Source organism: Onychomys torridus, chromosome 19, assembly GCF_903995425.1.
Source record: "Onychomys torridus chromosome 19, mOncTor1.1, whole genome shotgun sequence".
NCBI classification, from domain to species: Eukaryota; Metazoa; Chordata; class Mammalia; order Rodentia; family Cricetidae; genus Onychomys; species Onychomys torridus.
This window is the reverse complement of record NC_050461.1, coordinates 47,427,868-47,449,929: the sequence shown is the minus strand read 5'-3', so window position 1 is coordinate 47,449,929 and position 22,062 is coordinate 47,427,868. Positions and strand designations below refer to the sequence as shown.

General features: G+C 46.3%; 1 protein-coding gene across 2 annotated transcripts in view; it reads right to left on the bottom strand.

Moving 5' to 3' along the window:
• Nucleotides 1-1,434: 1,434 nt before the first annotated feature.
• Mthfd1l (methylenetetrahydrofolate dehydrogenase (NADP+ dependent) 1 like) overlaps nucleotides 1,435-22,062 on the bottom strand; it is a 189,369-nt gene continuing 168,741 nt past the window's right edge. For both annotated transcript variants that reach the window (XM_036169039.1, XM_036169040.1), the window contains 2 exons: nucleotides 8,674-8,794; nucleotides 1,435-1,863 (listed from right to left, as the gene is read on the bottom strand). In XM_036169039.1, coding sequence (XP_036024932.1) covers nucleotides 8,705-8,794 — 90 coding nt within the window. In that variant the 3' untranslated portion in view covers nucleotides 1,435-1,863; nucleotides 8,674-8,704. The remainder of the gene's footprint in view (nucleotides 1,864-8,673; nucleotides 8,795-22,062) is intronic.

Here is a 22,062-nt window from a genome sequence, read left to right as displayed (position 1 = left end):
GTTCCTCCTGTTGTGGTGACCTTCAGTCATAAACTTATTTTCGTTGCTACTTTGTAACTGTAATTTTGCTACTGTTATGAATCGTAATGTAAATATCTGATAGGTGACCCCTGTGAAAAGGTTCTTTGACACCCCCAAAGGGGTCGCAACCCACAGATTGAGAATCACCAACCTAACTGGACGCAAGTTAAATATGCATAGTTACTTAAAGTGAGTTTGGAGACTCCACAGTCCCTCAGAAGAAACAAGCTTCTAAATGTTTGCAACTCTCAACTGGTTCCCTTAGACCCCAGTATTAGAGGACATCCTTATGTTCCTCATACTTTGTCTCAAATGGAGAATTCACGATTCTCACTATGCACAAGCTAACACCAGAGCAAGAAGTGGTCAGTCTGGACTCAACCCCAGTTCACGCCAGATGGTGCGTGCTTTACTAATGTACCTTTACAAAGTCAAATCAATAGGGACAATACTTAAGGGGAGGGTGTGGCAGCAGGTGGCTGTATGGTGAGGGAAGTCTGTGGCTGTGCCCCCTTAAACAGCAGCTTACAATCAGCTACTGCTTGGAGTGCATTCCATGGAGAACCTACCACCACATCGGTTTAAGTACTGAGGAGACAGGGTAAGTGTGAATGTGGAGAGGTAGACTCCCCAAGAAAGAGCAGAGACCAGGAAGGGCACCTTCGAATCTCTAGGCAAAATTACACTTGGGAGAGGCACTCTGAGTGGGCTTTTCAGTTTTCAAACAGTGTTTTGGAACAAGCTAAACTGTGCATAAAGACACATTGTAGGCCAAGCAGGGTCACTGGAGTGGGCACCATAAGGGCATACTGGAAGGATCCTGTGCCTCGGGTGATTTAGGATATTTATGGTGACAATTTTACTTATATTGCTTAGAAGCACAATGACGTATTGTCTGTTTCTGAATCCTCGGTTTTGTTTTAAGTTTTACATAATTTAATATTATTACAAGGGGGAAAAAGGGACAAAGAAGGGTCAAAAAGTAGGGAACAGGGCATAGAACATTCTCCCTTTGCATTCAGTTGGGCCAAAGGAAAAACATTTGCCCATCACCTGACCTTTAAGAGGCACTCTCCTAGCCCTGTGGGCCCAGAGAGTTGAATGGCCATTGAGATTCATTCATGGTGGAAGAAATTTGTAAGCTTGTATTAGGTAAGTGACTTCCCTGGGGCCTGAAAGTCATTGTGTATAGATTGTGCACCTTGTTCCAAAGGACCTGCTGACCTTCCATAGTCAAAAACACTTAGCTGCCCAGACCTTTATCTCTATGTGATTGTTTTCTTGTCATTAATAGTGCCAAATGTACCTGCAATTTCCTCCACAAATCTCCCAGGTGACATCCCACAAGATTCACGCGGACAGTGACATCCGCAGAGCGGTTTTATTCAGCACTGAACACTAGTTGGGTGGTTTTCTAGAAACATGTTTATTTTCAGTTCAAAGTCAAAAATAAAGAGACAGCTTAGCAGTAGAGGCTGTGTAAGCCGAGGCCTGGCACCCCATCCCAACACAGGGGGAAAAGGAGAATAAAAACAGACAAAAGAGGAGACTCCAGAGAAGAGACCCTCAGCTTTTAGTCCACACTCTTGTAATCCCCCAGTCCCCGGTAAAAGAAACCAAAGTCTAAGCAGCAGAAATGGTGTAAACTATAGGAACGGAGAGTAGCTCTGCTTCTTCCAGTTGTGGCGAAGGTCCTTCTGCTGAACACGGCTTGGCTGGGAACAGAATTTGTCTCGCAGGAGGAAGCGGTCTTTGGCCCGTCTCACGATTTCTCCAGCGTTGTATAACAAGCGGATTTCAAAACTCACTTTCTTCTCCAACTGCAGCAAAAAGGCTCCAAGCCTGAAAAACAGGGCAAAGAAACGTCTCAGAGGCAAAGCGCCTCTTCCTCTGGTGTCCAGCTCTTACTTGTACCATAGTTTTAAGGAAAACCCAAGAGCGGAGAAATAGCTCCATTCATAAGCCAAGGCTGGGGCTCCAGGGTGGGATGTTTCCTGTGTGAGAAATGAGAGTCAGGGCAGAGAGACAGGCGGATCCCGGGAGCTCCCCGACCAGCCAGCCTTAGTGTGCTCCAGCCCAGTAGGAGACTGTTAAAACTGCTATAGCACCTGAAGAATGAGACCCAGAGCTGTCTTCTAGCCTCCACGGAAGTGTATGCATATTTGCACATATAAGTGTACCCCTAATAAACATGAACCCCACACACATACACATGGAGAATCAGATGTCGTGCCCCATAACCGTGAGTTAGTGCTATACCACAAGATGACCCCTGAACTTCCCAAGACATTTCAGAATTTCCATGTCTTGCAGATTTTGGATCTGTATAATATGTAGGATCCTGGGACTGTTTATAGGCTTTAGATTAACAATCCAGTTGTCTTGGATATCTGTTCCTGGTTAATACAGACAGCAAGTTCTGAAAATGCACTTGGGAGAAGATAGGAATGAACAGATCCCGGACTTTTCAACAATTTGTTGCCTTCTCTCAAAAAAACGTTACGATTTTTGGCAGCTCTTGAATTCTCTAACATTTTAAAAATTTATTCATTTATTTTTGATAGGGTTTTATGTAACCCAGGCTGGCCTTGAAGCTGGTATGTAATCTAGGCCTACCTCCCAATCTTCCGGCCTCCACCTCTCAAGCTGTGGGATTACAGACATGGACCACATGCCCAGCTCTTTGCAGTCTTTTAGAAAAAGAAAGTGATGAGACTACATTGGAAAAACAATAACTAAGCAAAACATCTAAGTCCCAGAGGAAAACATGTTCCCACTCCAGGAAAAATGTAAATGCCAGTGTGTAGCCTTTCATCTGAGTTTACACACGGAGGGATTTATTTGTGGGCCAAGAGAGTTCATTCTGCTGAAATCGGGTAGATTTGCCTCCCACAGATAACTGAGCAGTCTGGAGACAGGGGAGATGTCCGGGCAGTTTAAAGACTAAAGACAGTGATAGAGAGGAGGACAGAGCTTCAAATACCCCCCAGCATCAGAGTCTAAGTCAGCAGAGTAAACATAAAACAGAAACACGGCAAGTATAACAAACACGAACGAAAAGAAAACACGTCATGTTAAGAGTGCTGTCTAGTAAAGGCCCTGGCTCTTTATTCAAAGATACAGCAGCGTCACTGTAGTGGTCAGTGAGTCCCGGGGAGGGATGGCATTGCTGGGCAGAGGGGTGGGCCGGAGAGGGAGAGGAGAGGCCCGGAGTGTGGTAAGAATTTCCTGGTTGCTGAGGCGAGAAATGGAAAACTGGTTAGCTAGCCCTACGGTCTTGGGTATAGAGAAGAGTCTGTGTTCCACATTTCTTTCTTTCTTTTTTCTTTTTGTGAGACATGGGATCAATGTGTAGCCCAAGCCTGAACTTGCAACCTTCCTGCCTTCCCCAGGATTTGGATTACAGGCATGTACCACAACATTTGACATGTAAGGAGAGCTGGAGGGCTGGCAAAGACATGCAAAGTCTAATTAAGAGGTGGAAATGTAAAAATCAATTATTTATTCTAAAGAGAGGAACAATCTTGGAGGTTTACCCACTGGGAACATAGTTTAGAAGATGAATATATGAAATACTCCCTGCTCCCTGATGCTGGAGATGGATTCCGGGCCTTGCTCATGCTAGGCAAGTGTTCTACCATTGATCTACATCCCCAGTTCAAAATATATATGAACTACTCTATTTCAGTAAGTGTGTTGTGCCCCCAAAGTTCCCTTTAAGGGGAATTAAGAGGGTCACAGTTGGTACCTAAGCTAGATAAGGAGGACTTCTTAGTCTTAACAGACATTAGATGCCAGAAAGGATTGAATATCCAGGGCTGCTATTATCCTTGCTTGGATCCTTGCCTGGAAGAGAGAAAAGAATAAGTGTATGCTTACTGCAGTGGTGGAGTGAAAGATAAAATTTCAAAACCCAAATCATGGGGCTGAGATGCTACCTCGGGGTCCCCTTGGATGTGGGAGCTGGGGTTGCCCAGGTCTGTCCATGGAAAGGCAAGTATATGGCCACCTGACTCGAGAGCAGCTTCTGGTCAGTAAGCCTCTTGGAAATTTTTTGCCCTCTATTAGGGAAGAAATGAGTTGGGGTGGCATTCTTTCTTTGTGTGCGACTCTAGAAAAGAAAATTCTGGCAAAACACTGGAGTTTACAGTGGGACCAGAGTGGATCCCAGTGGATACTAAGAACTGTACCGCAGAGCCGGGCGGTAGTGGCGCACGCCTTTAATCCCAGCACTTGGGAGGCAGAGCCAGGCGGATCTCTGTGAGTTCAAGGCCAGCCTGGTCTACAGAGCGGGATCCAGGACAGGCACCAAAACTACACAGAGAAACCCTGTCTGGCAAAACAAAACACAAAACAAGCAGATTGGAGGGAGGGTACTTGGGTTCTTCAGGAAGTCTGCTAGACTTTATTGTGTGGAGGAGCATTTGCAGGTTTAGAAATATGATAAAGGCTGAGAATGAGAACCCAGAAGACGAGAGAGGAGCACAATACCCGATCCCCTGTAACACGAATGCCTCGAAGCACAGGATGGATTTCACGAGGCCCCAACTTATTGGAAAGATTTCTATTTAGTGACATCCAGAAGAATGAGTCACACCTCACGCAAACAATAGCAGAAGAATTACAGGGAAGTCTTGCGACAAAAGGGGCTGAGCTCAAGTCCTGGTGACTCCTTGGAGCTCACGTTCACATCTAGTCTCAGGATGTTTCCTGGAAGGAAAGAGAGGGAGGCAGGAAAGGCGAGAAGGAAGCGGAAGGATCGTCATCAGCTCCCCTTTCTTCCCTAGTGGGGCGCAGGTGCAAGTCCCCACCATATTCCTTGAAGGATGGTGACCGTGCTGCAGCTGAAGGTGTCAAATGATCTGTGGCAATAAAGTATGACGACCAAGTCAGTGTATTCAAGATGCTGGAGCCTTGTCCAAGAGGAAACTTTTTATTTATGCATTTCAAGGGCTACAGACAGACCTCTGGGTATTGATAGAAGTCCTGGACTGCCACGCTGAGAGGCACAGGAAACAGGAAACATGTTTACAGAGGCAGTACACAGGAGCCACAGAGAGGGAACGGTCATTTGTAAAAACCTTTTATCTGGGGCACCAGACCCTTGTCAATTGTTCCAGTAGGATCAAATGATGGGTTTTGAACTACTGCCCAGCAAGGCTAGAAGGGTATTTAGTCATTTCACAAGACAGAAGCCTTGGATAGATGAGAAGCAATGCCATTCAGGCAGAGGGTGAGGTAAGAGACAGTCCCCACCATGCTGTTGTCCTATTACACTGAGTTTCGATAAACTTCGAGCTCTGAGTTGAATATCCAAGTACTTATCTTTGGTTATTTTAAAAACAACCCAAATGTATTCACCGGCCTCTTTTGGAATGGGCCTAAGTTCATGTGGGGAGTGGGGTGTGAGGGTTGTGTCACACTGGGAGCGGGCTACTCTGGCTTGGATCTTGGCTTCTGTCGCCATTAGCTGGGCAGTGTGTTGACCTCTCTGGGTCTGTGCGGTCACAACCTTGACACGTAATACCTCACTGGCTGAATGTCTCCGTGCTAGTTGGCTGGCATGGCAAAACGACACATATTTGCTATAATGACGGGAGTGCTAGACAGCGGGGATGCAGACTACCCTCAGACACCACCTCTCTGTGACCACAGAGAGGAGCGATCTTCCTGAAGCCTCTAAGGGTTACCAGGACAATACCTGCTGTAGGTGCTGGAACCATGAGTGGAAGGTGCTGAGCACAGTACCTGGCAATACCACAGACCCCTGCTCCATTTTAATTATGTATTTTAAGATTCATTGTATGTGTGTGAGTGTGTCCCCATCCATAAGAGGGTAGCAGATCTCCCTGGAGCTAGAGTTACAGGGAGTTGTGAGCACCTCTTAATATAGGTACTGGGACCCAAACTTGGGTCCTCTGCAAGAGCAGCGAATGCTCTTAAATGTTGATCCATCCCTCTAGCTCCCTATGTGTCAGTTTTAGGTAGGGTCTTGTTCAGCCCAGGGTGATCACTACACAGGTGTAGTCAAGACAATCTTGAAATCCTGATCCTCCTGCCTCTACCTCCAGAGGCAGAGCCACCGTTTTTGGATTGCTTTATCTTCAGATAAAAGCTGAAGGGATGCTTGCCAGGGAACACATAGGTTAAGTCACAAATGTATTTAGGTATATGCATTGGTACAGACAAGGGCACATCCCTGGCATGACCTCAGTCTTAGCTGTAGTAATTAAGGTATCACTGGATTCATATGATCTACTTGGAGAACCAATGAAAACTGAGCAAAAGTCTGGGAAAATTCCTATTCATTAGAGACGAGGATTTGTACACACTTGTTATGGAGACACATGACAGATACGTACCATACAGGATTCTCGACACGAAAAGAAATTAGTTAGGGCAAGGCTCAACCTTTGGTTTAAAAGGAATCATACTATTATTTTCCTAAGGCCTAGCTGGGAAACACACTTCAACACACAGCACAACACAACAGAAGGCCGAAACAGCACTGGTATCCAAGGTCACGTCCCGGGTTCCTTCGTTCAATGGCTCATCTGATGCCCTTCTTGGGGTTTTCTTTTCCAAGGGTGATGAAGATGAATGCATGGCTGTGGCTGCAAGTTACTACAGCCCCTGCTTCTCAGCAGCAGGCACACACACACAGGCAGCGAAATACCACTCATGAGAACAGCTATTCCATCCCTCAGTTCAAGATGAGTCCATTTCCGTGGCTGCTTACCTTTTTTTATCAGAGTCCAGATCATAATTGTTCAGTTAAAAAAAAAAAATCTTCTAGGAAGAAAACCCAAATCAAAACCAAACAAGGGACCTCTCCAAACTCAAAGCACCAAAGGGGGCTTGGAATAGTATGGCTTAATTAGTAAAGTGCTTTGCAAACATGAGGGTCTGAGTTCGATCCCCAGAACCTGCACATGAAAATTTCCAGGTCTAGTGGTGTGTGTTTGTAATCCCAGGGTTGGAGAGGTGGAGACAGGAGGATCCCTGGGCCTCTGACCACGAAGTCTAGTTTCCTGTGCAGGTTGCAGGTCCATGGGAGACCCTACCTAAAATGAATTACAACAGCAGAACTCTGCATAGCTCCTGAGCATGATCTGAGGCTGTCCTTTCATTCCCACATGCATGAGCTCACCCCTAAACATCAGCCCCCCCAAACCCCATAAAACTGTTAGCTATTAGTGCTGAAATCAAAGGAAATGGGAATTTTGCATCCTGCTTAGGGTCCCAACTCAGAGGTGTTGAAGGGTATTCACGTTAAACAAGACCAGAACACAGTGTGATGCCAAGAAGGAGGGTTATGAGCTAAGGAAGAGGGCTGAGAGAAAGTTTAAGGGGAGACTGGACCTTGGGAATATGGTGAGGACACATTGATGTATGGATGTAAAGGAAGACTCAAAACCTTTACAATTTCTGCTTGGGAGTTCTAGGCAGGAACGTTGGAAATGTGGTCATTTTCTTTATATGGGCGGGCAAGCCAGAAGCCAGCCTTAATACCATGGGACGGACAGGAATGAGGCCCACATCCCCCAGCTTTGAGTGACCTAAAAAGCATAGATTAAAGCCTTATTTTCTTAAACTGAGTGATCAGAATCCAGAAAGGTTTCTAATATCCTATGTCTCAAGGAAGACCTGTTGTCCATTTGTATGTGGCTTTCCAGGGGCAAAAGAACCCAACCAGAGTCAAAAGTTGAATTGTGTTGTCCCAAAGGTGAGTGGGAACCCTGCCCCTGGGCACTTGTGACAGGGACTCCATTGACCGCCTTTGGAAGCAGGGCCTTTGGCAGAGTAATCAAGTTATGAAGATGTCTTTATCTGAGCCTGAATCGAATTGCCTGGGATTCTTAGTGGGAGAGGACAGAGTGCTAGGTATGGTGGTGGATATTCATAAGCCTAGCACTTGGGTGGGTGAATCAGGAGGATCATGAGTTCAAGGCCAGCTTGGGCTAGGGCTAGTTAGTGAGTTCTCATCTCAAAACAAAACAAAAATAACCAAAAATCTGAAGACAAACAACATCAACACACACTAAAAAGAAAAAGGAGAAAAAGAGAAGACCCCAGAAGGGCAGAAGCACAGAGAGAGGAGGAACAGAATATTGAAGAGGCAGAGATGGTGGGGACACGATACGTGGTGGTGAATACGCCATGGCCTCCCTCGGATGGAGCAGGACACCTGCTCAACTGACACCCTGACCCTGAACTTCCAGTCTGCAGGACAGCAGGACACAGCTCTGTTCGAACCCACATGTCCACGGCACTTGGTTACGGCAGCCCCGGGAAATAAACCCAAGGCTTCTTTAACACACCTGCAACTCTGCTCCGAGATGTGCGGCAGTCAGGTAGGAAGCTAGTCTTAAATGATGGCCGACAGACACTAGCCTTTGTTAGGACAAGAAGCACTCCAATTAAATCCATAAGGGGAGAATGTACGATCTAACTTCTACTGGACCTAAGTTCAGGTACACTGGGGGCATGTCCACTTTGGGGAGGGGACCCAAGTCACAGGCAGCTATTAGGTATGAACTTGGAGTGACCTAGGAAACATTGACTTATCTGATCACACTTACAATAAACACGAGGAAAACAACCCAAGAAAGCACGTGAGTTGATAACAAGACCCAAATCACAGCTGCCCACCTGGCTCAGGTCCTGAGCGAGTGTCGTTCCATCAGAACAAGCCTTTAACTTGCTCTGTTTCTGTGTCAAGGTCTATATCGTAAAAGCAGGGCCGAGTGGGCAGTCCTGGCATCGTGCTCATCTGGAAGAGAAGACAAAACGTCGATCATGAGCAAAGTCCACAGAGTAATTAATCACGGCACAGTTAATTCACTTGAAGACAGAAACCAACCGTACAATTCACGACAGCCCCATATTGCATTAGGTTATGGACACAGGCAGCCCTGCTGGTTTGTCCCCCTTCCTTCACTCTGCAAGGGAACCGACCAAATACAGAAAGCACAGGTCCCCTCCCTGGAAATGTAGCCCATTCACCCGCCCCTGTGGTCCCCACAGGACACAGTAACCACCAGTGACTTCCAAAGCTTCTCTTCTAAGTCACATTTGTATACAGAACCTGAGACCAGCCCCCCTGGCTGGGGTTGGCATTGCCTCCTCACCAAGCATGACGAAGAAGCACAAAGCCTGTGGGTGCAGTGCAAACCTCTAGATCCCTGGCATCTGGCTTCCCTTCCAACATGAACTCCTTATTGAGTGACACTTCGCGCTGGGTGTAGAGCTCAGCGCGTTACCCATTGTATTCTCTTAGTAATCTCCACGAGAGGCATCTCTAGTATTTCCACGGTACATGGGGAAGGGTAGTGAGATCCAGAGAGGGGGAAGTTACATGTCCAAGGTTGCATGGGTAATAGGCACCACACAACCTTTGGACTTTGCTTGTGATGTTACACGCTTCAGTATCACTGCCTTGGAATGACACTGTAGTTTACAGATGACAGACAGCTTTATCCAGCTTCCAGCACCTTGCTTTCTTCTCACTTTATTGATTTTGGTGGGGTGGGGGTGAGGAGTATTATGGCCTGTTGTTTTTTTTTTTTTTTTCCCAAACAGGGTCTCACATAGCTCAGGGTGACCTTGAATTCCTGACCTTCCTGTGACTTATCTCCCAAGTCCTCAGATCACAGACAGGGGCCACCACGTCTGGCAAGATGAGAGGACATTACGTTACAAAGGTAAGTGCTGGTGGGCGTGGCTAGCTCGGGGCAGAGCCTGGCTCTTCACTGCTTTGCTGAGTGGGGACCTTCGGCACTGGCACCTTGTCCCCTGCCACAGAAGGCCCTGGTGTACCCAGAGGGCAGGCAGGTACCCCACTAACACACTGTTCCCAGGATGAGAGGACTCGGGATTTCCTGCTGTGCTATAACAGGCACATATCTTCCAACTGCATCCATCCATGCATCCATTCATCTGGCAGAGGTGAGATCTGGTTTCTGGCTCTTCAGAGGCCATCTAGCCTGTTCCCAGCACTCTTCCATCCATCCATCCATCCATCCATCCATCCATCCATCCATCCATCCATCCATCCGGCAGAGCTGACACCTGGTTTCCGGCTCTTCAGAGGCCATCATCTAGCCTGTCCCTGTCCCCAGCTCTCTTCATCACTGTCTCCACACAGTGATGGGTCAGCCCTCACTGTCCTGCTTCTTACCATCCCTCCTCAGTTCTTTGCAGAGAACCACATAAGGTGGAATACAGTTCTCACCCTCTGCTCCCCTCTCTTACACCCGACCCTCTGTTTAGGGACTCACTCAGCCAGGGCCTCAGAGCAGCAGCACCCTAGGAGCCTGGTAGAAATGCAAAGCCATAGACCTGCTGGGTGGGTGCTTGGGACCACAGCAAGTTCCCAGGGGACACAGATACATACCATGACTTGGAAACCGTGTCTCACACGGTGTCCACAGTCCCTCTTTGTTTCCTATCAGCTCATAAGAGGTTAACACCTCAGTGCTATCTCCTGTTTGTCTGCTGCCCAGGTGGGGAGCCAACACCCTACAACCTCATTGACCACTCCCTGCTCTGCTGGCCTTGGAGTGTGGCAGTGGGGAGGCTGAGGCAGAGCAAGAAGGCATAACCGTGTGGTGCTAGCTGGTCCAGGACACCATTGCTACCTACATAGGACTGTAGAATGGTGTCTCATGGGGCCCCGTTTGACACACACAAGTGTGTAAGCTCTGGCATCTGACTTAGTGGCTGGGGACCTGCTGTATTATAAAGCTTACCTTCTTAAAAGGCAGGCTCCTAGCATGGAGTCAAGGTTGCTCTGGTTACTACTGTGTGTTTCTCTATCAACAGAAGGAGGCCATGGAAAGAAAGCCATGCTTACTGTTTGTGCTGGGACAGCAAGCATGTACCATTCACATGTCTGCAGGCGTCTGGGCAGCAGTGCACAAAGGGTTCCAATAGTAACTTCTCTGTAAAGCACATTCTGAACTCACACCTGAGGCACTTTGTGGTACTTCCAGAAGGTGCCTCTATGGTCTGTCTGAGTGGGCTCCAGATTTGGAGACGACACTAGGCTAGCTGAAGAAAGGATGGGTCATGTTGGCCACAGCGACACTGGGTCTCTGGGTCAAAGGCATCACTTGCATGGAGGTACCCACGAAGACTCGATGGTAGTTTTTCCTGAGGCTGCCACTCTACTGACTAATGGCGGGCAAAGCTTAGAGTCACTTGAGGTGACTTGAGAAAACCTTTTAGAGGAAGTGCATTCGGGGCCATGTGACAAAGCTACCAATCACAGAGTCGAATATAAATGAGGAGGAGAACCTCTCGTCACCTCCTGCTTGTTAAGGTACTACTTCTATAAACGGGGACATTTTACTCCCCATAGGTACTTTCAGAAGATGGAGGACCAAGACTCTCAAAGGCAGAATGTCAGCCTGTGGGTCCTAGAGTCAGAGGTATGGGTGGCCACGTGTCTTCTGGTCATTCCAATTCTGACACAATGTTGGGACAAAAATCTAGCCAAGATATTAAGCGACAGGAAGTGAGAGCTGTCTGTCTTCCCCTTTCCGCCTATTTCACTGAAGTGGGAGAGACAGGGGTCGAATGGCAAGATTCCCACATTCCTTTCCAGCGATGCAGTAATCACTTCTGAGAATTGAGACTACTGATTTGGGATAAGGGACAGCGGACAAGAAACCACAGGGTCTGTAGAGCGAGAGACTCCCAGACCTGTGAATAAACAGCCGCGTTCACTCTCCCCTGCTGAGGAAGCACACTATGGAGGAGTTCTGTTACCCAGACCGTGCACACTCACACCAAGGCCTCCACCCGTCACAGGCTGCCCCAAGAATGCAGCTCCCAGACCAGACTCCAGAAAGCATCACAGAGGAAAGAGAGAAAATGGAGCAGCCCCTGGGAATTGACCTTTGGCCATAGGCCCGGGGTCAGTGGGGCTCTGTGCTAATTGTGTGCTCCTGCTTAAAATAACCAAGGAGACACTAAATCTACGTTTTTGTCATGTTACATTAATGGGCTCTTGTGCAAAGGCTGAAAAAACTTTCTGTCTTCATGACCCTGATTTTAACGACAGCTAATCTCCCAAATCTTTCCTGACCATGAGAAACCACACTTTGTATCAACAATGTTTAGAAATGTATGTTAGGGCTGACGAGATGGCTCGGTGGGGCTGGCCGCTAAGTCTGAGGAGCTGGGTAACTCACAGCTGTCTAGACCTCCAGTTCCAGGGGATCCGATGTCCTCTTCTGGCCTCTATGAGCACCGAGCATGTATGTGGTGCAGAGTAGACAAAATGTACACATAAAGTTAATAATGTCTGTTTAAGACTGGTGTTAACAGCCAGGCATGGTGATGGATACCTTTAATCCCAGCACTTGGAAGGTAGAGGCAGGCGGGTCTCTGTGAGTTTGAGGCCAGCCTGGTCTACAGAGTGAGCTCTAGGACAACCAGGACTACCTTTACAAAGATCATCTTTAGAAATAAGACATATAGCATGGAGTCACAATACTTCTGACTGTGAAACATGAACATTTGTATGGATAGAATAACTACCCAGATCTTCCCTGCTACTCAAACATGGATTATTGCTACTCATTGGAAGTGTGCAAACAGTTCTCATTTGCATGACCTCACTGAAGAATTACCTACATGTTCAGGGAAAAATTATCTGGGCTGGAGATGGGGCTCAGCGGCAAAATGCTGATCTAGCATACTTGAGGGCCCCGGGTTTTACCCTCTTGCCTCCCCCAATCACATATGCACACAACATCTTTGGTTTGTTTGTTTGTTTTTTGTTTTTTTGAGACGAGGTTTCTCTGTAGCTTTGGAGCCTGTTCTAGAACTTGCTTTGTAGACCAGGCTGGCCTCGAACTCACAGAGATCCACCCGCCTCTGCCTCCCGAGTGCTGGGATTACAGGCATGCGCCACCACCACCACCTGGCCTGCACACAACATCTTTGGGAAGCTGAAGGAATTATAGTTATAGCTGGAATGTTGCCTTGCTAACTAAGTCTAGAGCAGTGGTTCTCAACCTGTGGGTCAGGACCCCTTTTGGGGGTGTGTGTGTGTGCCATATCATATATCCTGCATATCAGATATTTATATTACGATTCATAACAGTAACAAGATTGCAGTTAGAAAGTAGCAATGAAATAACCTTATGGCTGGGGGTGTTACCACAACATGAGGAACTGTATTAAAGGGTTGCAGCGTTTGGAAGGTTGAGAATCACTGTTCTAGAGGGTTAGCAAAATTCAAGGCAGAGCGTTCTAAGACAAGGACTTAGCTAGCTCCCATCATCGCTCCCATGCTCTGTTCTATTCATTCTATTCCCCGAGAGACACACAGAGATCACTAGCACATAGGTGTGGAGCCATTTCCCTGTGGCTCTTCACAAGTCCTGTGGGTCACTATAGAGAGCCTTTTCGTCTTGACCCATGTCACCCTCACCATCGTTCCTGACTCCTCAGCAGCCCTGAGTAGGTGGAGGCTGACAGTCTTTCCTCCATCCCTATACAGATGCAGAGATAGATGCAGGGATGCTCCGGGCAGTTGTGCCATGCTCTTGGTACTGATCAGGAGGATCTTCAAGGACCTTGGTTCTAAGTGGGTCAGCAGTCTGAGAGGGGTGGGTCACTGTGGGAACCTGATCAGGAATTCTGCTTCACAGAAAGAGGCATGGCCCTTGGGCAGCTAGCTCAGTGAGCCCTCATCAGTCATCTGTAAGAACAGTGTGACAATGTCTACACTATGGACTCTGTTTTGAAGTTAAAATGAGATAAAGTAAGAAGAGACTCCAGGTAGGCAACAGGTACCCAGTACTCACTTTGTGGTTTTATTATTACCTGTGAAATAAGCAACGAGCAGCCAGGGAGAGCTCAGCAGGTGGAAAGGCATCCGCCTTGCTGTGATGGCCTGACAGCCTGCTGATCCCTAGACCGTGTAAAGGTAGGAGAGACACGGCTTCTTCATGTGCTCTGACCTTCATGTGTGTGCCATGACGTATGTGATCCCTCCTCTCTCTCTCCCTCTCTCACACAGACACACACACAGACACACACACACACACAGACACAGACACACACAGACACACACACACACAGACACACACACAAATAACAATAAATTAAATAGGAAAAAAAAAGACTGTTACTTATGGCAAGACAGAAACAGGAAATGCAAAAGGAAATCTGATCTATGACTGTATTTCTTTTACAGAGACAAACAGGAATTATTAGGTTTCAGATATTTCCCTAATTTTTCTAGCATTACTGGTTATCTTAAAGACACTCTCAGCAGAGGGTGTAGCTCAACTCCATACTCCTCCTCCTGCCCCTCCCCACCCGGACAGAGTTTTGCTGTACAGCTCTGGCTGCTCTGGAACTCACTCTGTAGACCAGGCTGACCTTGAACTCACAAAGATCTGCCTGCCTCTGCCTCCCAAGTGCTGGGATTAAAGGCGTGCCCCACCACCTCCCAGCTCCAACTCCATACTTTCATAGATTCTAGTCATCACAGTCAAATTCAAGCTAACCTCAAGAGCCAAGATGCAAAACCTTCAAGCCAATGGGGGCAGATCAACACATGATCCTAAATTGAGCTCCAGTGTTGACATGGAGACTGCTGTACGCAGGACCAGCAGAGTTGCATGGATCAAAAACGCCTCTGTCCACCTCTCCACACTTGGGGGTCTCTCCTGCCATTTGGCACCAGACCCATCCACCGGCCTTTGATCTGCAGGTGGCACACCCTGAGACTATTTGTGAGCTCCAGTGAAACAAACAGATTTAATAACAGGTTCCTGCGGAGCTCCTCCCCCGAACATTGACAGAGATCTCAGTCACTGAATGACCATCCTGTGAGGGGAGGGAAGAGAAGGAGCTGGAAGGAAGGGTGGGGTGATGGGCACTGTTTCCGCTAGGAAGTTTACTGGCTTTCCCTCCTGCTGCGCTGAATTTAGGGCTTCACACGTGCCAGGCAAGCACTGTACCGGGGAGCCACATCTGGCCAGTTTCACAGTTGTTTCTTGCTTTCATCCTTCCCTTCCTCCAGACGGCTGCAAAGCTCCCCCTTGGAGATTAAAAGCTGCAAAGTGGGCATGCTTAACGGGGGGGGGGCACGGAGAGAGGTCCTGTGTTCTTGGAATCTTCCTGGATGCTGTTCATGGAGCTGGGGAGTGGGGTTTATGTGGAAGCCTGGTGGAGAGGAGGAGAACGGGGGAGGGGTGGGAAGCCTTAGACCATGTCTACCAACTGGAAGCTTGGCTAGCCAACACTTGCCGAATCAGGGGACCACCTACAGTCCATCTTCCCTGGGAAAGATGATGGAGGTCTGCACCGCTCTGGAGCCTTCATTTCAGGACACTATTCTGAGTCTAGAACTCTCTCTCTCTCTCTCTCTCTCTCTCTCTCTCTCTCTCTCTCCCCTCTCTCTCATCTATCCACCCATCTACCCATCCATCCATCTACGGACCTTTAATAGACAAGATCTTACTGTTTAGCCCTGGCTAGCTTTGAGCTCACAATCTTCTTGCCTCAGCCCCCTCAGTATGGAACTGCAGCTGTGGTATGTATGTATGTATTTATTTATTTAAAATCACATCCAGCCCTTCTATGCCACAGGGAGGATGCCAACATATTTTCCTACCTATTTTAACTTTCCCCAAATCCTGGGCTGAAAACCATCTCAGCGTGTTACTTGCATAAACAGAACACTGCTTCCTATTTTAAGGGCACATAAGGGATAAGGTGGGGGGATGCTACTGACTGGGGATGTGCTCTCTCTCCTACTATGTATGTATGTATGTATGTATGTATGTATGTATGTATGTATGTATGTATGTGTGTATGCGTGTATGCAGTATGCCATGGCACACATGTGGAGGGCAGAGAGCAACTTGCAAGGATCAGTTCTCTCATTCCATTCCATGGGTTTTGGGCACCAAAATCGGGTCATCAGGCTTGGTGGCAAGTGCCTTTACCCATGGTACTATCTGTCCCAACCCTCCCAACTTTAACTGGCTTCCTCGATACCCACAATACTGCTGGGGACAGCATTACGAGACCACCTCTCTCTGGGTGGGTGCCAGAGGAAGATGACAGGGAAAACGGAGAACCAACTCTATTTAACTCAGCCACAGATTGTGACTCCCGTTTTTGCTCACATATACAATGTTTTAAAAATGAGGAGAGGGGCTAGGAGTGTAGTTGACTGGCACAGCTCATATTTGTGCATGAAGACCAGGGTTCAATCCTTAGCACTAAGCAAGGAGAGAAGAAACAGTAAGGGAGCAAGACGATCAATCCTTTGTCTCTCAAATTCAATTTTTGCCAAAATGAATCATGTATTTGGCTTAAAAGCCTACATCATTCCCAAAGGCTTATTATAAAAATTATGTGCTGTCTACCCCAACAGCACTGCTGCTCCCAAGAGGAAGACACCATTAGCTCTTCTTGGCTATTCCCTTCTGGGATAGTTTGAATAAAAATGGCCCCATAGGCTCAGAGGGAGTGGCATTACTTGAAAGGATTAGGACATGGCGGTCTTGTTGGAGTAGGTATGGCCTTCTTGGAGGAAGTGTGTCAGTGGGGTTGGGCTTTGAGGTTTCAGAAGCACAAGCCAGGCCCAGTGGCTCACTCCCTCTTCCTGCTACCCGTTGATCCAGATGTAAAACTCTTGGCTCCTTCTCCAGCACCATGTCTGCCTGTGTGTTGCTGTGTTTCCCACCACTTCGATAATGGACTAAGTCTCTGAAACTGTAAACCAGCTGTAATCAAATGATTTTCTTTATATGAGCTGCCATGGTCATGGTGTCCCTTCACAGCAACAGAAACCCTAAGACACTGTCCTCTTCCTCCGTTTACATGGCCTTGCAGATTCAAGTTTTATCTATGGGCTTTCTAATGTAGACATGGAGGATTGAGTGCTCTATATTCCCCATGTCTGGCCTCTCCTGTCTCCAGCTACAGAGCTACCTTAGGTCAGGCTGGATTAGGTTTATGTAAATATGCACAGCAAGACCATCGCTATATATCACGTTTTCTGAGAGGACTAAGGTCTGCCTGCCCAAACACTGTTCTGTGTGTGTACTACGTGCCTGCAGAGACATCCACTTCAGGTTTCTTCCTCATTGCCTTACTTTCTGAAACAAGGTCTCTCACCACACCTGTAGCATGGTGATCGGGTTAGCCTGGCCGGCCAGGGATCAATCCCTTGTCTCTCTGCTTCCTCAGTGCTTGGATTCGGCTCCTGCTCTGCTTTAATGTTGAGTGCTGGGGAGCTAAATTCAGGTCCCACTGAGTCATCGCTCCAGGCCTCATAACTCATCTCTTAATGCATTCAAGAAAAAGATGAATTTTCTCTGGTGTCAGTCTTCTGGCACCATTGTCCTAGAGGGTTATTAAAACAAACCCCAGAGTGGGCACTTCCTGTTCCATAATCAATAGAACCTTTCTGCTGTCTGGGTTTCCATTTCCTTGACCCAGATTGTACTGGACACACCCATGATGACCCCAGTCGACCCCAGTCTTTACTCATTGGTGAAACAGTTCCCCTAGCAGCATCCTGAAGGCCACGAGGCTTCCATTAATTATTAGTACACGGATAGATAGCTTGGCTGGGCCTAGAGATATAGATAAGTATTTTGTTCTGAGTGTGAGGACAATGCTCTCCTGTAGTCTAGCCTCCTCATCACTGTTGAGAGGTCTACGTCATTAGGATTCTGGATCCACTGTGCACAAATGATTTTTCATTTTCCTATAATTAATAGTTTTAGGATTCTCTCTGAGCAGTGTGCTTTTGTACTTAATGATAAGGTAGACTGAGGTGAGTCTATGAATTCATCTCGGTGACCCCTTTGATTAGAAACACTTACAATTCTGGGGAGAATTATTTCTTTCATAATTTTAGCACTTCCCTTCTGGTTTCAACTGCCTATTTGGAACTGTAATAATTTGAATGTTAAGTTTCCTACATTGTTCCTCACTAATAATGGAATTTTTGAAGCAGGGTCGTGCACTGTATGTAGCCTAGGCTGACCTTGAACACAGAGTAATCCTCCTTCCTAAGCCTCCCAAGTGCTTCCTGCAATTTGTTTGCAAACCCAACTGCATTATTCCCAGTTTTATTGGGCAAACCTGACTTGTAATAAAGTGCAGACATCCAAATATAAAGCTAAGGTACACCGCTGTATAAACAAACTGTTCTGGGCCTGAAGATTTAGCTCAGTGGTAGAGTACTTGCTTCGTGTGTACAAGACCTTAGGTTTGAGTCCCAGCACACAAAACAAAGCAAGCAGCTGCACTGAATACGCATACACAGGTCTTCACATGGGCACATACCTCATGTTTGTTTTTTAAGTAAATAGTATGGATGAAATGGTCACATGGTAGGTATATATTCAAGTTTTATTTTGCTTTGCCTTGTTTTCAATGCTGGCGACTGAACCTAGAGTCTCATACAGGTCAGGCAATAACAATACCTCTGAGTGACATGCCACCCTTCATCTACTTGCTTAATTAAAAAAAAAAAAGAGTCTACCAACTGTCTTCCAGGTGGCTTATACTACTACAAATTCCTATCAGCAGAGTCTGGGAGTCCCAGTTTCCACATCCTCACCAGCACTTGGTATGATGAATCTTTTTAAACTTTAGACATTCTTGCTGACTGGTGGATCTCTGTGAGATCAAGGCCAGCCAGGAGGTATAATATCGAGTTCTACAAAGAGAGACCTTGTTATCAAAAAAACAAAAAAAAATTTTTTTAAAAAGATATTCTCATAGCTATGTAGTAGAATCCACTGTGGTTATGATTTGTATTTCTTTAACTACTACTAATAGTGAATATTTTAATGTGGAAAACCCAGAGTTGAAGGGAGCATGGAGAGACACTGAAGATTGACACCATGTGGCAAGGTTTGAGTCCCCGGCCATGGGTGAAGATGCAGCCCCAGATACAGTGAAGCCTTCGATATATTGGAGATGCCAGGACGAGTCACTGACCACCAAGGACAGCAGAGGTGTGGAGTAGAGTTGGCCGGACTTATCAGATAAACCGTGCATGTTGCGGACAGCAGAGACAGAAAAGTGGAGCTGCTCAGGACCTCTGGAGCCCAAGAGACCTTGAGTAAGTCCCACATGTCGGACAGAGAGCTACAAGTTTGGAACTACACTATTGGATTCTGGTTTTACATAACTGATTATTGTTATGCCCTGGTTTTTCTTGTTTGGAGTAAGAAGATGTGTAGTTTCTTTTTCATTTTACATGGATCCTTGTTCAAGAAGTTTTGGATACTTTAAAGATACGCCAAACTTTTGAAGTGGTTGAATTTTTAAAAGACTGTGGGCATTCGAAGTTATACTATGTTTTATATTGTAATATTTACACGCTATCTTGAGGATAAACAAGAAAGGAGAAAGTATGGTTTCAAAGTGATTTTTGTGTGTGTGCCAAGTTAACAAGAGGTGGACTTATGACAACTAATCTTGGTTCTCAACTTCACACAAATAAAGAATCACCTAAGAGGAGGAAGCCTCAACTGAAGAATTGCCCATATTAGATTAGTCTGTGACCACATCTGAGAGGCATTTTCTTAATTGATTATTGATGCAGGAGGGTCCAACCCTCTTTAAGAGGTACCATTCCTAGGCAGGTTGGCCTGGGATGTGTAAGAAAGAAGGCTGGCCAGGCGGTGGTGGCGAATGCCTTTAATCCCAGCACTCGGGAGGCAAAGGCAGGTGGATTTCTGTGAGTTAGAGGCTAGTGTGGTCTGTAAAGTGAGTTCCAGAAAAGGCTTCAAAAGCTACACAGAGAAAGCTTGCTGTGAACAACAACAACAACAACAACAACAACAACAACAAAGCCAAAACCAAAACAAACAAAAAAAGAGAGCTGAGCAAACCAGAGGGAGTGAGTTAGTAAGCAGTGTTCCTCCATGGTCTTTGCTTCAGCTCTTGCCTTGTCTTCTCTCAATGACTGACTGTGACGTGGAAATATAAACTGAAACAAGCCCTTTGTTGCCCAAGTTGCTTAAAAGCACTACAAGGGAGGGGAGAGATGGCTCACTAGCTACATGTACCCATTGCTCTTCCCGAAAACCAAGGTTAGATTCCCAATAGGACACAGTGGCCAGCAGCCATATGTAACTCCAGTTCCAGGAGACCCCACACCTTCTTCTAGCCTCCACAGGCACCAGGCACGAGAGTCGTACACAAGAGATACATGCCTGCAAAATACCATATACATAAAAATAAAATAAAATAAAATAAAATAAAAGGTTGAAAAGTACTATCATCAGGGGTGGTGGGTCTGGCAGGCCTGGTCTACAGAGCCTGGTCTTCACAGAGAACAATGCTGGTCTTCACAATAGGAATCAGACAACCCCTTGAAAAAAATGATCTCTGCATTGAGTTTTAGACGTCCTTTTAATTCCAGAGTACACATTCTTATGGGGCAGATGACTGCTAAGTCCACGCTCTCACTGGAGCTCACTTGATTTCCAAATACTTGGAGATTCCCCAGATGTCTTTCAGTCTTGACTTCTCATTTAATTCCATTTCGGTTACTGAACAAACTTGGTGTGATCTGAATCCTTTAAAATTTATTGAGACCAGTTTTGTGGCCCAGAACACAGCCAATCTTGGCAAATGTTCTCCGTACATTTGCAAAGAATTTGTGCTCTGCTCCTGCTGGGTGGAGTGTTCTAGAAGTGCCAATTAGGTCAAGTGCAATTATAGTATTATTCTAGCCTTCTACATCTTCATTGCTTTTAGTCTATTTGTTCCGAGAGGGGTTTAAACATTTCTGACTCTACTTGTGGATTTCCTGTTTTCCCTCAAGGCTCCCTTCTTCTTCGTGTATGTTGAACAGTTAATTTTATCTACAAACACAATATTACTATGTCAATTGGTGAAACTACTATTTTAATTTTTAAAAAATATTTTTGTATTGTGTGTCTGATTTGTGTACATGGATGGTGTGTGAATATGTGTGTGTGTGTGTGTGTGTGTGTGTGTGTGTGTGTGTGTGTGTATGCACGTAACACCTCAGGTGTTGGTCCTCACCTTCCACCTTCTTTGAGATACATTGCTGGTCACCATTGTGTGAGACAGGACAGCTGGTCCACAAGCCTCTGGAGAGTCTCCACTTTCCAATGTCCACTGTCGGAGCATTGAGATTACAGGCATGCACTGTGTCCAGCTTTAAGTGAGTTGTGGGGATTTGAACTAAGACCCTCACACTTGTGTGGTCAACGCTTCATCCACTGAGCCATCTCCCTCAGCCTCTCCTTCTAAGTTTAAGACCCACCGAAGTCTCCTTTCACTACTTTGCTGCCCTGGAGTTCTACAGCTCTGTCTTCTTTTTGGCTAGTGTTAATGTCTCCCCATCACCCTTTTTTAGATTTAACCCCAGGAGCCTCTCCTCACTGGCCGTTTCTTTCTCCATGGTTTCAGTTCCTCACAGCAAACATGGTTAGAAATTACAGTGCCACATGGTGAGATCTGTTGATAGAGGCCACATTTGTGTAACTTAAAATATTTTTTTTTATATGTTCGCATGTTTTACTTCAATGTATGTTTGTGCCTGGTGCCCGTGGGGTCCAGAAGAGAGCATCAGATCCCCTAGAACTAGAGTCAGACACAGTTGTGAGCCACCACAGGGGGCTAGGGATTGAACCTGGGTCCCCTGTAAGAGCAGCCAGTGCTCTGAACTGCTATTATTAATGTCATTGTCTACTAGCTCTAACATTTGTAAGATTAATGGGTTAATTTTGATTGGCTTTCTTCATCATATGACATGTTCCTATTTCTTTTTAGACTTCATAATTTTGGATGGGATGCTGGGCATTTTATTTTGTTGTGTCTTTATTGTTTTTATGTCTGTTCACTGGCAAGTTAAATCTGTGTGTGTGTGTGTGTGTGTGTGTGTATGTGTGTGTGTGTGTGTATATGTGTGTGTGTGTGTATGTGTGTGTGTATATGTGTGTGTGTATATGTGTGTGTGTGTATGTGTGTGTGTGTATATGTGTGTGTGTATGTGTGTGTGTGTAT